The sequence below is a fragment of the Dendropsophus ebraccatus genome, chromosome 4, assembly GCF_027789765.1.
Source record: "Dendropsophus ebraccatus isolate aDenEbr1 chromosome 4, aDenEbr1.pat, whole genome shotgun sequence".
NCBI classification, from domain to species: domain Eukaryota; kingdom Metazoa; phylum Chordata; class Amphibia; order Anura; family Hylidae; genus Dendropsophus; species Dendropsophus ebraccatus.
The window spans coordinates 87,950,846-87,966,725 of NC_091457.1; the positions used below are offsets into that span (position 1 = coordinate 87,950,846).

A 15,880-nucleotide genomic window follows, 5' to 3' on the forward strand; every position below is an offset into this window, starting at 1 on the left:
GGCTTCCGGTTTCTAGCTACGGAGATTGGCAATGAACAGGAGGAAGGGCAGGACGCGCGCCGGGCGCGCAGCCGTGCACTCTGCCCCCTCCCCTCTCTACCTTGCCACTGTCAAAAGATTATGACAGCGACAGGGGACAGCAGAGAGTGGGCAGACAAAGGGGACATTAACTATGGGATCATTATGATCCCAGAAGCTGATGTCAAATCATGACCTGGGCATTGAGGCATCAATGATCCCAGGTCGTGAAAGGGTTAAAGTTTTTAGTTTATTTCTAACCTACAATTTACATGAACAGTGCAGAACTGCCGGGGTTATATAGCGTATAAAGGGATATATAGGGCTCCTGGCGATTTTCCCTGAAAAAAAACAAGGGCAGAGATTTGCCTCCTGAGTGACCTTGGAACAAATCTAATTAACACACTGACACTTTATACCCAGGCAGCGCCGGGTACATTTTCTAGTATTGTATAAATTTATGTAAATTCGGATCATCAAAAACATCCCTCAATGGTGTCCTTAGCATCTTCTTGCTCTACCTATCCCTGTCTTCTGGGGTTAATGACGGTGGACTTCTGGGCATGCTGGACTATTCTGTAGATTTATACAATGGGTATTATGTATATATTTAGAATGTTTCTGCTCTTTTTCTGGCTTCTTGCTCTTTTATGAGCTCTCTGCTTTGTCGGCTCTCTTCCTGTAATGGGATTAATTAAATCTTACTTGTCCTACCCTTATGAATGCAGCTGCACTCACCTATTGCATTAACTGGTCAGCTTCTAAGCTTCATCACCATCCATTTTCATGTCAGTAAAACTAAGACATTTACAGTACTGTATTATTTTCAGAAGAAAATGCTTGAAACAATGCTTGAATTGCTTTTTATTAGATTGTAGTTTTAAAGCTAAGTATGACTCCTGCCACCTTAAGGCCCTATTACAACGAAACGATAATTGGCCTTATTCAGCCGATATCGTCCGTTAATCGTCTTGTGTAGATCGTAATCGTCGTCTGTAGCAAGGATTTGCTGCCGTCGTTCCGTGGATTAGGAGCAGTGGCAGCAGACCGCTGTTATTTTCTATGGGCTGCCCGACGTGTGTAAGAGCGCCAGCAACGAGAGGGGAACGAGGAGCAAGCGAGCGCTGACAGAGCTCATTTGCTCCTCAACATCGCCCTGTGTAATAGCGGCTTTACTCTTACAGATTTTTTTGCATACACAGAGGGGGGATTTATCATTATGCGCCGCTGGTGTACACTACGAAAAAGGGACAGATTCACCCCTTTTCCGTGGCGTACGCCAACCGCAACCCTGGCTCGCCTGACATCAGCCGTATCCCCGCTCAATAAGGTGGGGAGGAGGCGTGATTTATTAAAGTTTACACCTCGGAACAGGCATAAACCAGACAAAAGTCTATACCTGCTTCAGAACAGGTGTAGATTTTTGTGCAATACCTGCACCAGGCGCAGGGCCGGCTGGCTGTACTATGAGGCGTTCGCCTCTTAGTAAATCCAGATGGGGGAAAGCAGGTGGAGCTTTATTTAAAGTGACACTGTCACCCCCTTTGTGCATTCTGACATCTTTACACAGGTGTAAAGGGTAAACTTAGCGTTTTTCATACCTTATTTCATATCATACGTCATGGTGCTTGTTCAAGTAAAAAGTGTCCTTTTATCAACTGCAGATTGTATTAAGTGGGCATTAGCGCCACTTAGCCCCGCCCACAATGGCACCGTCGGCACCTCCCCCTTGACGCCCATACAAAAGTGTATGGACCCTCAAATTAATCACATTGAAAACTGTAGCCATGAATGGGCTTCCATTCTCCAGTGCAAAGAGCTGAGGTTGGGAACTGATATAAGGTGATAAGATATGGCATACAGTTGGTAATCCAGTTCATCCCTTTGTGAGACCACAGAGAGCAACATAGTTAGACCTGAGCTCAGACATGAGAGTATTCTAAGATTGTATTAACAACATGCAAAAATCTTATTATATACTGTAGATGCCCCTGTAAGACTTATCCTATAAAATTTCAATCTAAACATCATAAATATTTTACTTCCTACTAAATATATATATATATATATATATATATATATATATATATATTAAACTGAGTGCAACTTTATCTATCGTCCCACAGTTCTATGCATCTTGAGGTAAAAGACACGTGGAGGTACTGTATGTGCTGACCATTAATTTTACTGGGAGCTCCATGAGATTTTCCACTGAGTAGGAAGTAGGGAGATTGCATGACAAGGTATGGAAGAGAGGTATGGCATGTTTCATAAATTATAAATATGTCCAGTAAAGTAGCAAAATTATATTGATCTGTCAGTAAATGGGTCTATTGTCATCTATGAAGGGTATTCAGCAAAGATTAATGATGTTCAAATGACCAAATTACTAAAAGGACCTTTTTGTTACTTTCTAGCTAAAGTTTTGATGGTAAGTAGTAAATATAATATTTAGCCATACTTGCTACATGTAATGATGCTACTCAGGGTGGGTAACCAACACTAATAAAATAAGGTCTTATTCCCTAGTTAACACCTTCAGTAACACATACCCCCATACTTGTTAGCTCTCATGAGAGCCTCCTTCTATTGATATAGGCAGCACTGTGGGGCAGCTTATGTTATATTGCATCTTCATAGCTACAGACGGAGGCAGCCCATAGAGCTGCTATGGGACCAAAAGGAATAGTGGCCTATCTCAGGTAACCTATCCACCATTCCTTATGGCTGTATAATGCATTATAGGTGAGCCTTCCCCATGCACAACTGCAACAAGTAAAAGGGAATCTAGCACCACCAAGGTGTATAGTTACATAGAGATGGGGCCCCCTCTGGTAAAGCTAAACTACGAGACTACTATTTGACCCTATAAACTTAGTAAATATGTCCATGATAATCAAGCATACTTGGCTCGATTCTACAACCTGTGTTACAACTTGGACTACAAAAAATAATGTTAGGGAGAGGGTCAGCGGAGAGGCCTTAGTGTGTATACGCAGACTCATTGCCTAGTGGACAGTATACACCGAGGACGCAGATGCAGGATTTTACCACAATGAGCCACCTTTAGTTATCCTGATTGGCATACTACATTTATGTACTGTTATTTGTAGACATCACCTGTACCTGCACTTTACAAGGCTTATAAATAGGATATGCTATATGAGATGCTCATCACATCGAAAATAAAGAAGCCGCCTGCAATACTGACAACCTGTAACCAAGCAACACTGGCGGTGTGCACCACTGAACCCCCAACATCTACACCCCAATCTCTTTTATAATGTGAGAAGCACATTAGCATTATTTACCTTAACCCCAGGCGAATGGTTGGAGAAAAACTGAGCCTCTCGGAGACAGAATATATTACCCTGGCTATTGATGAACTACAAGTCCCAACATGGCAAGACAACAAGAGCACAACAGGTTGACTCCTTTTGCTCTAAATACTCTCCTAGTTCAGTCCTCTCTTCTTCCATCTCCTCTTCTTTACCATTACCCCCATCCTCCCCTCCTTACAATCTATAGGACCCTCTTGTAGCAGCTTCACATGAGGATCAGACAGTGGAAACTTAGAGGCAGTACGCCCCCTCCCTGTGAGAGAGCCACTGCCTGGATTTTCCCAGTCCCAGCTTTATGGGAGGCTGAGATCCATTGCTGCTTGATCTGCAGTGCATTCCTGTCTAGGAGCATGCAAAGGAAAACCTAAGGAGAAGAATCACATGTAAGAAGCAGGCACAAGTCCCTCATTGCTGGCAAAGACCAGTGCAATGCACCCCTCTACTGCCTGTAGGGGAATCATGTGAAATTTTTATAGGAACAGGTTAATTTCTTCCCTATACTGACTGCTAAGCGACAGCAAGCCTGTTCCATCTGACTGCATAGACTGGGGAGTGGGGGAAGCTGGATTCAGCATTGACTGCTAACTTTGCAGAAAGGAGAGAAGCCAAAGACTGGAAGACCCCTCATTCCTGAACCATAGAATCTAGAGGCAAGCTTCCCAGCTGAGGGTCCCTGGAAGGATGCTATCTGCAGCTCCTGTCATCATCCCCTGCAGTTCTTGGATTTTCTCTGAATCAGACACCAATGCTACTGTGCATGATCTTCAGACTGCATGGCAGAGCTGAGAGGTGAGCAATCTATTTTGTCTGCTGCTGCTGCTGCTGAGAATACATGTGTAGGGTACCTGTTCCCCCTAGCTGTGCACCCCCCTAATAGTCATAGATTGCAGAGATGCTCTATACAGCCTGACAGGATAATATCTTTTATTCTGGTCCTGGACAAATCATTGCATTAAAAAATGACGAGTAGGACTTCATTTTCTTGTGCTCTGGGGCAATGACTTCATTATTGTTTATACTGATGGTGCAGGTAGCTTGGGCAGTTTTTGGTAGGGATTGGCGGTATAGGGTATAAGTTTATTATAAACTAAATCTGTTTATCTTCAAGACAAGGAAAGAGCTAAGTATCTATTCTTGTGAAGGGGTCTCTAATGTATGTGCGTGTCCTTCACCATTCCTTTATCCACAGTGTCATTTAGCTCTCACATAAAAGGCAATTCAGTGTACAGGGCTTGAGTGGGTGTTCAGTGTTTTGCTATAGGACAACTCAAGTGTAGCGAAAATAAAATGCTGTATTTAAGATGAGCTGAATAATAAAAGGTATTATTAACCCATAAGTATTCAAAGGGTGGGGGGATGTTGGGTCTGTGGCGTAAACCTGCACTCAACAGGTTAAATGGAGTGTGGGGGGGTTGTAATTCTTTTAATCTGGGTTTTAATCCTTAAAGCGTGATAACCTTTAAATTAGATACAGTTGCTTTCAGTTCATGAGCCTGACAGGAAGCTGGTGACAGGTTTTTGTTCCCAATTACAAAGCCATCAGTTGGGTTCACTTAACCTCAATAAGAGATTTTAATGCCCCTATTGTTGCGACAAGTGCATTCCCCTGCTACACTGATTCATAAGCCCCCTGTAGTCTCTCTTCCTCCTTCCTGTAAACAAAACAGTCTCTATATTCCCCCCCCCCCCTGAAAAGAAAGGAGAAGAGGGTTGTCCTATAGTCTTCCGTTTTAGAGGTGGGTGTAGGAGACAGTAAGTACTGATGAGCACTATATGGCAGTGAAAGCTTTTCCAGCCTTACAGGGGTTAAACAGACGTGCTCTATCACATCCCTCCCCTTCTGGTTTTAGTGAAGTGGGCACCAAGGCACATGAAGTGATTTTTTTGGCCAAAGTGGATGCTGGCTTCTGCTGCTTCTGTTATTTGATGTTCCTAAAGGACCTTTCCAGAATTTTTGGTCTCTTGGTTTTATTATTGTACCCTATCCTGGTTTATTTCACTGGATGAAGGGATGATGCGGAACTCAGTTTTTCCTACCTGTTATGAATTTGTTGAGGTCATCTTTGTTGATGTGGATTTTGGAGTGTAAACGAAAAATATCCAAACCTTTGGTTCTCCTTGCAGATCTGTCCTACTCAATTTGGATCCAGAGAGGAGAAAGGACAGACGAGTGATCTGGATGATCCAAAGTAGATCACGATTATCGCTCTCAATCCTAGACAAGGAACAAAAAATATAAAAGCCAGGTCAGAAAACAACAAGGAATCAATTGCCTCACTGATCAAGAATGAGATGAAGACTTCTCGTTGAATCGGTAGGGTTTCTGTAACCACCAGGTTTAATATTGGCATGGGTTTTGAAAGGATCTGGTATCCACTGGATCACAGTTGATCCAAAAGGAGATCCCTGCAGTGGATTTTATAATTGGGATCCCATTGGAAAGGCTTGAATTTCTGAGGAAATAACACTGATAACTTTCCACCTTTACCTCCTACGTGTTCTCCACATTTGCCATGGGATTGGAAATTCCCTAAATCTGTTGGAAACCAGCTGTGTATTTTGTTTCCCGGCTTATATCCTACAATTGACATGTATGAAATGGAAAAGCAAGGATTATTCAGTGCTCTTTGTTACCTGATGCTCAATTCCCCTCTTCTGTTCACTGTACATGGTGAGTACCTAACACATTTTACTGGTACCTACTTGGGGCCCCTCCAGCTAGTGCCCTGCATGCCTGCATGTTTTGACTCCTGCACCTTTCTTTAAGGGACATTCAGTTTTACAGGTGCAGAATGCAATCCGTGCACCCTTATAGAAAGCAAACAATTTGAATTTCAAATGAGAGTTTTCCGAGCTGTAGAAGACAATATAACATCTGGACAGGAAGCCTGGGATATAATAGGCTAGAAATATGTATATGAGGGAAGGGGGGTTAGCATAGGATGTAAATGGTCACTGTGCAGGTAATCTAATGGGGGAGTGTGGGCATTATGTGCATTGGGTTTGCACAAACAAGTGGCCTGTTTCCAGTATGTCTTCCATTTCAACAATTGCTTTCGTATTGGTCTATGGGAAGGGGATAGGTCTGCACTAAGGTGAAGGGGCTGTCATCATCAGTTAAAGTAGCCAGAGATTGCTTTCCATGGAGAAGTGGACAGGGATGCTGAGTAATATTGTATTACTTTACTTTTTAATCCACTGGAGTCTCATTTAACAGACTGCTGTAGACCCCTGAGTAAAGCCAGATCAGATTAGAGCAGAACAGTCTGATCTTGTCTATTAATCTCTGCTGTTAACCACCCCCTGTAAATTCTATCTTCTGCTCTCAGCCACATTCACTGAAGTCCCCAAAGATGTGACTATAAGGGAGGGAGATGATATAGAGATGCCTTGTGCTTTTCGTGCCAGCGGTTCCTCATCATTCTCTTTGGAAATCCAGTGGTGGTACCTTAAAGAGGCGACCAGGGAAACGGCACTGGAATTAGCTATCACTGCTCCCGGGAGCAGGAACAAGGTAATGAGTACTCTCCATGTCAGCACTGCTAAATGTAATGTAATGTACAGTAAGAACACGGACACATGATTGACAAGACCCCCACATTCCTGCGACCACTCCTCATTATTGTTGTCCACAACCAATAGGAACTGGAGAAGTGAGCAATGAGTCATTTGGAAACAGAAGGGCATAGGGCTGCCATCATATGCTCAATGAGGTGCCACCAACTCATCAATGCACCCCCAAAACACAATACCCAAGATGCTCATGGTCCCTCCCAGCTTACATGCAGAATGTAGCTGTACATCTTCTCCGTCTGATCCCCCAGTCAGCCTCCCAGCCCTCCAATTAGTTATTTAAATAGAGGTAAATAGATATTGACAGGCAGAATTATTGAGCTAAATGTATGCAAAGAAAGGCAGCCGCAGGAACTGAATGCATTGAGCTGCCGCTTCGGCTGCCAAAAACCATTGCACAGGATGAGATGCTCTACTGAGCACCCACGCTTTAAATGGAGTATTTTCTATTTTGGAGCTAGAAGTCAATTGACCCCTTTTTAATATGGGGGCAGCACTGTGCTACTGCTATCATTTAAGTTTATATTATTTGGCCCAGGATCTAAGGAGGATCTGCTGTCCAAGTACAGAATCCATGCAGCTGCAAATGAAAGATCTACAGGCATAGGGGGAGGGAGGGGGTCTTTTTAACAAACTAATATTGTATTTATACCGAGGTACATAAGGGAATGTCTGGTTGTTAGTTTGGAAGGACTAGGAGGAGAGATGACACAAACAGGTGATACATAAAGGTGATATAGGATAACTGCACACTATTAAATAGACATTCATATTTAACTCTGCAAATAATCACTCCCCCCCCCTTCTCTTCTCTTTCTCTCCTATTATTTTTTGCCTCTCTCTCTCCTTTCCTCCATTTTCCTGTATCTCTGTCTTTCTTTCCTCTCCCCCTCTCTCTCTCCTTTCCTCCATTTCCTGTACCTCTGTCTTTCTTTCTTTCCTCTCCCTCCCCTCTCCTCTCCTCCTTTCGCAGGTGCTTTCTCTCTTTTTTCTCTCCACTTCCTTTCTCTGTTGCTCTCCTCTCTGTATGCTTTCCCCTCTCCCTATCGCTCCTCTCCTTTCTACGGTTCCTTTCTCTCTCCTCTTTTTTCCTCCTCTTCTGTCTTTCTTTCTTTCTTGTTTTCTCTCTCTTTCTCTTCTATGTCTGTCTTTATATCTCTCCATATCTCTCTTTGTGCTCTCTCTTTATCTCTTCTCCTTCTATCCTGTCATTCTTTCTTTCACCTAGCCAACTGCTACTCCGTAAGCGCCATTCAATATCGTTTATATAGATACCGTCTTATTTAGTTATTTCTTCCCGCCCCCCCCCAGTTCCTTTTATGTATTCTTTCTCCTATACCATATCAATTAATCATATTTAATTAAAATCTGTGTATTATCTATCTGCTAGTGTCCTATCTATCTATCTATCTATCTCGTAACTATCTATTTATCTATACATCTATTGTATCCTTGTATGTATCTATTTATCTATTATTTATTTCTATCTATCTATCTATCTATCATCTATCTGTCTACTAGTATCTATCTCCTATCTATCTATCTATCTATCTATCTATCTATCTATCTATCTATCTATCTATCTATCTATCTGTCTAGCTATCTATCTATCTATCTTTCTAATTATCTATCTATTTATCTATCTATTTATCTATCTATCTATCTATCTATCTATCTATCTATCTATCTATCTATCTATCTATCTGTCATATGTGCCATTAAGTTACCCTTCTATGTATCTATCTATTTATCTATTATTCATTTCTAAAATCTATCTATCTATCTATCTATCTATCTATCTATCTATCTATCTATCTATCTATCTATCTATCTATCATATACAGATGTAGCCAGGGTTAACTTGATCACAATGACGCATTTAACTCGACACTCTAATTGACTTACAGTATGTCTTGAATTTCTCTTTCTTATTTTCTTTCTTTCTTTTTTTTTCTTTTCTTAAAATTATCTATCCACCAACCTATTATCTATCTATCAATCTTTCTCAGAAATATGCCTATAATTCAATCTATCTTTCTATCTGTCTATGTGTCATCTATTTATTTCATGCCTGTCTATCTGACGGTCTGGCAGTCATCTCATATCTATCTTTTGTATGGCTATTATAATCGATCTATATCTCATATATATTTATTAATTTATGTATTTATTTTATATCTTTTTCATATTTAACATCTATCTATCTATCTATCTATCTATCTATCCTTGTAGTTCACCTGAGCTTAATCCATGTTCTAAATATCTACATGTTGACAATAAGAGGTGATGTAATGAGACCTGTACTTTACAGTAGATTTACACACAATATTTATATTTTTGACTCCTCACCGTTGTGTTAAATGTTTGTATGTTGTGTGGGAGGACAGCTCAGAGACTGCAGCAGAGATCTGCCATTTATCCGTGCTACTTGTATGTGTAAACACCATTGTGGCAGTCGTGCACACTGGGACGCAGCACCAGGCTCCTGCTTACAATATGGTGATTACTATTATGACAAGGCGGCCTCTTTATACACATACAGCACAGAGAGGACTTCTGGGTACCAGTTTCATTTCACTGGTTGCAGATTGGATCTTTTATACCAATCATAATTTAGCATGAGGTTAAAAACCAGGTAAGAATGGCGCCTGGTAACTAGAGAAAGTCAACTTTTCCATTATTTTAACATTATGTGTTATGGTGGGCAGAAAAGTGCCACGTAATAAAAATGGCCAAAGCATGAACACAACCACAGCCACTCGCAAACCATGATATTACAGCGCATCATAACATCAGTGTGAACTTACTTGTATTTGTCTTATTTTTCAGGTCATTGCAAATAAGGATGGGACAAAAATCAGTGTAAGTCACCAGAATGCTTTTTTATTTTCCACATTTTTGAAGAAATTACAATGGAGATATCGGTTAGGAAAGATTGCTCCAATACAGGAAAAGTGAAGCCACAAATACAGCCAAGCTGTGGCTCAAAATGGTGGGCAAAGAGAGTCAATTCCTGAATTGGTGACATGTTGGCTTTTTGGTTTGGTCATATGGCTGGTTTTGTAAGTAGGTTGTGTTTGTTCAAAATACAGAGTTGAATGTGTCATAGGTAATGGTAGGGCTGAAAGGGTGCCCAAATCACTCTACCACTCTGGTTTGGGTAAGATATTTAATACAGGACTAGGATGGAAAATAGAATATTTGCCCCAGAAAAAATAAATGTTTAGCAACTACATTTAAGATACTATAAGTAGGTAAGATTAACATAATAATAATATGCTTTGTGCCAAATGAAACACTCATCTCTGCTCTACCTGGCACTCATGGTGCAACTCTGTTTAGAGAACACATCTGGCAAGCTCTTCTCTGTGACATCTAAGCTGCAATAACACTAAAACGACCATAATGACCATGATGCAATTAATAATTATGTCTTTTGTAGCTATAGCAATTGTCAGTAGGCTTTAAATCCTCACGTCAGAACGGTCAGAGGTGACTGGACTGCCTTCCAGACAGTCACCCACAAGAAGTGAAAGTGACCTTTGACCTTTTAAGGCCTCAGAGAGCACATTTTTACACAATGCCTTGGTTACAAGCTGCAGTACAGTATTTTCCATTGTGATAGGGTCATAGCCGGGAGATCTGAAAGGTGCCATGTATACATGAAGCCTGTAAATGCAGTGAGTCTGGTGGGAAGCAGAGCGGCAGGTAAAAATTCTTACAGATGAGTCCTCCGCATCACTCACATCTCATAAATGTCACCGCCCTGAGAAGCGAAGAATGAGGGTTAGCTACCCCTGGAGATGGCAGCAACTGACTTTAATGGGAAATTCTGATTGAGTTAAAACCGGCTGCTAATGCCAGGCGCTGGACGTCACAACTGGTGAAGAGCATCTAAGCTGATAAAGGTGGCACAGCAACATCTCAGTATTCAGCTAAACACCATCCCCTTCTACCAAGTGGTGTTTTTGAATATCCGAGTAGAAAAGAGCACAGTTTGTGAACAAATACGATAGCCCATGATAGCTTATTATTATGATTCTCCTTATTTTAAAGAGACACTGATGGTAAAAATATATATATTTTTTTAAAATCTGTGAAAGCATGGTCAATGTGCCATAGGAAGAAAACGTACAGCAATGTTCTCTGCCTATTGATAGAAATTGCTCAATATTGTTCTAAAAAGGTACATTTCAGGTAGCTCACTGTGCTTTGACTGGCTGGCAGAAACTGCACTGACAACCGCTATTATTTTCTCACCTTCATGTTTTAGAAAAATTTTTAAAAATAATTCTTCCTCACCAATTTCAGTAACATCACCAATATAACTAGTGGGGGTCATCTGCTATTATTTTACTTTGATAACACATTTTTTAACTATCCTATGGTGTTTTACAATTTCAGCCCGTTTTTCTAGGGACATGTGTTGACATTAATACGTGCTAAAGGACAAGCTACATAAAAATGTATTGTGTCCTGAAGACCCAATCATATATATATATATATATATATATATATATATATATATATTTATTTATTTTTTTTTATTCATTCTTTCACTTCAGATCAATAGCTAGTTGAGCTTAAGTCACGGATATGTGAGGAGCAATCTATTGGCGTTGGGCCTGTAATAAAGGCCATTGACAAGTCCTTTATGTTTGGTCAGCTTAAGTCTCAACAGGTGAAAATTGGGAAGAAGCGAAAGACGGAGATTATAAAGCTAGATGAAGCAGCAATCATAGTCCCTCACAATAGAGGCCTTTATATTCCAGCAGGAGCAATCTGCAGCCCAAGGGAAATTATATGGGCCCTGTTAGGTTCTATTGCCTCTGTTGTCTTCATCATACCAAGATTTTAAGCCCTCCAACCCATTTAGGCCAAGCACAATTTTGTATATAACAAACTTGTGGGTGGGCTTCGTATTAATGCCCTAACCCTTTATATATGGACCTTGGCCAAAAAAAAGAGTGGTCTGTTGGCACCTCTAGTGGGGAGGGGGCACACAGAATGCAATGAAACAATCGATAAAGCCAAACTACAGTAAAGCCCATATATCCACTGCATATCCGATATATGTAAGGGCCCAATTGGAGATACAAAGCTTCTGAGGTTGTGCAGATTGGGACAATGTTTAGACTGCAAGAAACATGAAATAGTGAATGGAAGCATTGTTGTGTAGATTCAGGGACAGAAAACATGTACAGATTTAGTACATTACTAGCGGATCATCAACGCTGTAAACAGCCTAGACTTAGCAGATATATATTTACACATAAACTGTAGACATCCATACAGACAGCTCATAAACCATGGATTCACATGGCAGACTACTGAAATATTTAACAGATTATGAGGTAACCAGGATAATGTATGACATTGATGTGTGTTTTCAGTTAGTAACATTAAGAGTGATGCGTCTTTCAATATTAATTTTATTACACAGCCCCCAGCAAATCTTCCCATCCATATAATCGCTCCCCACCCCCGCAGAACATAAATTATCAATGTGCTCTGTATGTAAGAACAAGAAGAGCATGAAAAACAGACCAAAGGGTATATTACTAGAAACAAACATCATCTTCCACCTCCGTAATGACATGAGTAGGTGAATATATAATAGATACGAAAAAGATAGATAGATAGATAGATAGATAGATAGATAGCAGAAGTGTTACCTAAAGAGCCTAGGCCCCAATGCAAAATCTATAACAATCCCCCCAACTATAATGTTTCATTTATAGCACTGGCCACCTCAGTGCATCCCCTATAGCTACTCGATAGATAGATAGATAGATAGATAGATAGATAGATAGATAGATAGATAGAAAATAGATAGATAATATGAAATAGAAATATTATATTAAAGATAGATGGATCTAATAATTAATAGGGATCTGAACACCCAGACCATGACTGATCAAAACTTTGACATGTCTCTGTGACACTTCAAGTACCATGTCCAAACAGGAACTTCCCCACATAACACATGGACTTAGGATTAACTTGCTGATTTTTCTTCTGGTTGACGGCTAGCGTTTCTAGAGCCCTGCATGGCAGTCTGTACGAACTACATAATCTACAGAGATCTACAACATCTAATATACTTTGGGGGATTTCTTAAAGGGGTAGTTCACCAAAAATCATTTTCTTTCAAATTACTTGGTGCCAGAAAGTGCCAGAGATTTGTAATTTACTTCTATTTAAAACAATCTCAAGTCTTCCAGTACTTATCACTTGCTGTATGTCCTACAGGAAGTGGTGTATTCTCTCCAGTCTGGTGCATTGCTCTTTGCTGCCACCTCTGTCCGTATCAGGAACTGTCCAGAGAAGTAGCAAATCTTCATAGAAAACCTCAGATTGCCTCAGATTGGAAAGAATACCACTTCCTGCAGGACATACAGCAGCTGAAAAGTACTGAAAGACTTGAGATTTTTTTTTTTATAGAAGCAAATTACAAATCTCTGGCACCAGTTGAATTGAAATAATTTCTTTTTCGTGAACTACCCCTTTAAGATTGATGTATTTGTTTGCAGGTCCCACCTAAATCCCACCCCCATGTCCCCCACCTTACTTATTGCAAGGTGTACGCCTTTAGTAGACTATATTCTATTATAGTCTATGGCTGTGCCAAAATATTTACCCGCAAATGAGCCCCAAAAGTTGTTGTGCCCTTACAGAATGATTTAGGCAGGTTTTTAGCTTTTGGCTTTAAATAAGAATGTTTTATCCCTGTTGCATTGTTGTTTTATGCATATTGTTAAGCTGACTTATAGTGAAATTATTGTCCACTTGTCATTGCAGACTGTTCGTGTCCAAGGCAATGACATCTCCCATCGGCTGAGGCTCTCCAACGTCAGGAAGCAGGACGAGGGAGTGTATGAGTGCCGGGTGTCAGACTATGGAGACGATGAGACTCAGGAACACAAAGCCCAGGCAATGCTCCGGGTCATTTCACGTTATTCCCCACCTGACATGCAGGCAGCCGAGGCTGTATCCCACATCCAAAGCAGTGGGCCTCGGAGGAATAACCCTGGCAATAGAGCAACCCCAGAACCTGGAAACAAGCGCCCCAACCCTCCAGGAGAAAGCCTGGCCTCATCCCCAGCCACTGCAGCATCCTCCTCAGCTTCTCCTGCACCTGGGAAAGCAGCTATTCTGCGGCAGCAACATGGTTCTGGTGAGTTATTTGCTGGATTGCACTGCCATCTGGTGGATACTGATGTGTACTGCTCAGCAACAAAAATTCAATTTGATTTGGGATAGTTCTCTATCAAAAAGATGAAAAAAATGTTACAAATATAAGAATCCTTTATTAAGCTTTAGGTCTACCAGAGGATAATATGTAATGAAGTAAACAGTATTGTGACTTTTATATTATTGCCATATTGTCATATTATTATCTTTAATGGAGTTCATAATATATCAGTTTATACTGTTGTTGATTTCTGTGGTGATCAGATTAACACGGTTGGCTACTTCCATGGTGAAAAGCTTGTTCTAATTCACTAGTTATACTTATGTTCACCACTTACAAGACTAGAGACACATGTCAGCTTTCATGCAAAAATAGTGCCATACCTGCCAGTAGATGGTGTCCGGTGCTGCAGCTCAGCTCTGTTAACATTAATAGGGATGAGCTGCAATACCACACACAATCTGTAGACAGGTGGGGCATTGTTTAATGTCTCCCTAATCCTGTACAATTCCTTTAAAGTTCCTGAATGCTGCAAATTGAGACCACTAACTCAATTGTAGAATCTCTAAATATCAGAATGTTATTTGGTTTTCTAAGATAGAGTAATAAGCTAAAAATTGTTCTTCTTATGATGATGATGATGATGATGATTAATAATAATAATAATAATAATAATAATAATAATAAAATTAATAGTTTCTTCTCAGAATTGCCTTTCCCTTCTGCTTCACAGGGCTGTGAGCTTAAATGCAGTCCCCCCAGTACTCGCTTTAGTTACCTTATTGACCACACTTATGCCAATCTATGATAAAACGATATCCCCTATGACCTAGCTCACTCTAATGTACAACCTAAAAGAAAAGGGGAAGGTAAACTACACAGTCAACTTTCCTCCCCACCAATGGTCCCTATAACCAGCATTAGGAAATCAAATGTGAAACATTAAAGGAGAAGTCCGGCGCTGCCATGATTTTTTGAGGGGGGTGAGCTTACTAACCACCACTGCTCACCTGTCCCCGTGCCTGTCCAGCGCTGGATAGCCACTCTGGGACCCCACTAGGCTCCGGGATCTTCTTCTAAGCGGATGTCACAACCCGTTTCAGACATTTTCCTCCAAGTCCTAATGTCATCGCAATTCTGGGGAAAATGCCTTCCACCGAGGGTCCTGGAGTTGGTGGGGCAGTGCTTCATGGGAATGGGGAGAGGTTAGTAGTGCTTGGTTATTTTTTTTGCCCCTGCCAGCGGAAAGTTGTTTTTTTTCAAATTGACGGACTTTACATTTAAGGGTACAGTATGTTGACACAGCCAACAAAAAAAGTAAGCGAGGGTTTAGGAATCTGCAGATCTCCACAGGAAAACCATGGCTTAAAAAAAGACTTCTCCCATTTGTCTTAATGGGAGATTGAAAACTGCCAGTAAAACAAGTAATGTCACTTTTGTCCACATGGTCCCACTTTAAAGATTCAATTGAAGAGAACCACAGTACAATCCCGCATACAGGTGATGTTATTGCCATTTGTACGGTCCTAAAGAAGATAGTTTTATAGGCCTCAATATATTTCTATGTTCTCTACACTGTAGTGAAGTAGACACCGCTATAGTCAGGTTTTCTCGCTTCTTTTACATGCTACTAGCAGAAATGCCATTATTATGTCTGCACCATGGCACGTAACACTACTGAATCATTACAGGAACCTGGAAATCAAGCAGCGTCCCTTGCTGGAGGTGGCATCCACTGCTAGACAGCCACCTA

General features: G+C 40.8%; 1 protein-coding gene across 2 annotated transcripts in view; it reads left to right on the top strand.

Moving 5' to 3' along the window:
• Positions 1-3,690: 3,690 nt before the first annotated feature.
• Positions 3,691-15,880, top strand: part of VSTM2B (V-set and transmembrane domain containing 2B) — a 53,151-nt gene continuing 40,961 nt past the window's right edge. Inside the window, exons 1-5 of one of the 2 annotated variants that reach the window (XM_069968576.1) lie at positions 3,691-4,148; positions 5,484-6,030; positions 6,689-6,873; positions 9,762-9,794; positions 13,734-14,109. In XM_069968576.1, coding sequence (XP_069824677.1) covers positions 5,949-6,030; positions 6,689-6,873; positions 9,762-9,794; positions 13,734-14,109 — 676 coding nt within the window. In that variant the 5' untranslated portion in view covers positions 3,691-4,148; positions 5,484-5,948. Of the gene's footprint in view, positions 4,149-5,175; positions 6,031-6,688; positions 6,874-9,761; positions 9,795-13,733; positions 14,110-15,880 lie in introns of those variants that run through there. The other variant, XM_069968577.1, reaches the window with a different exon arrangement.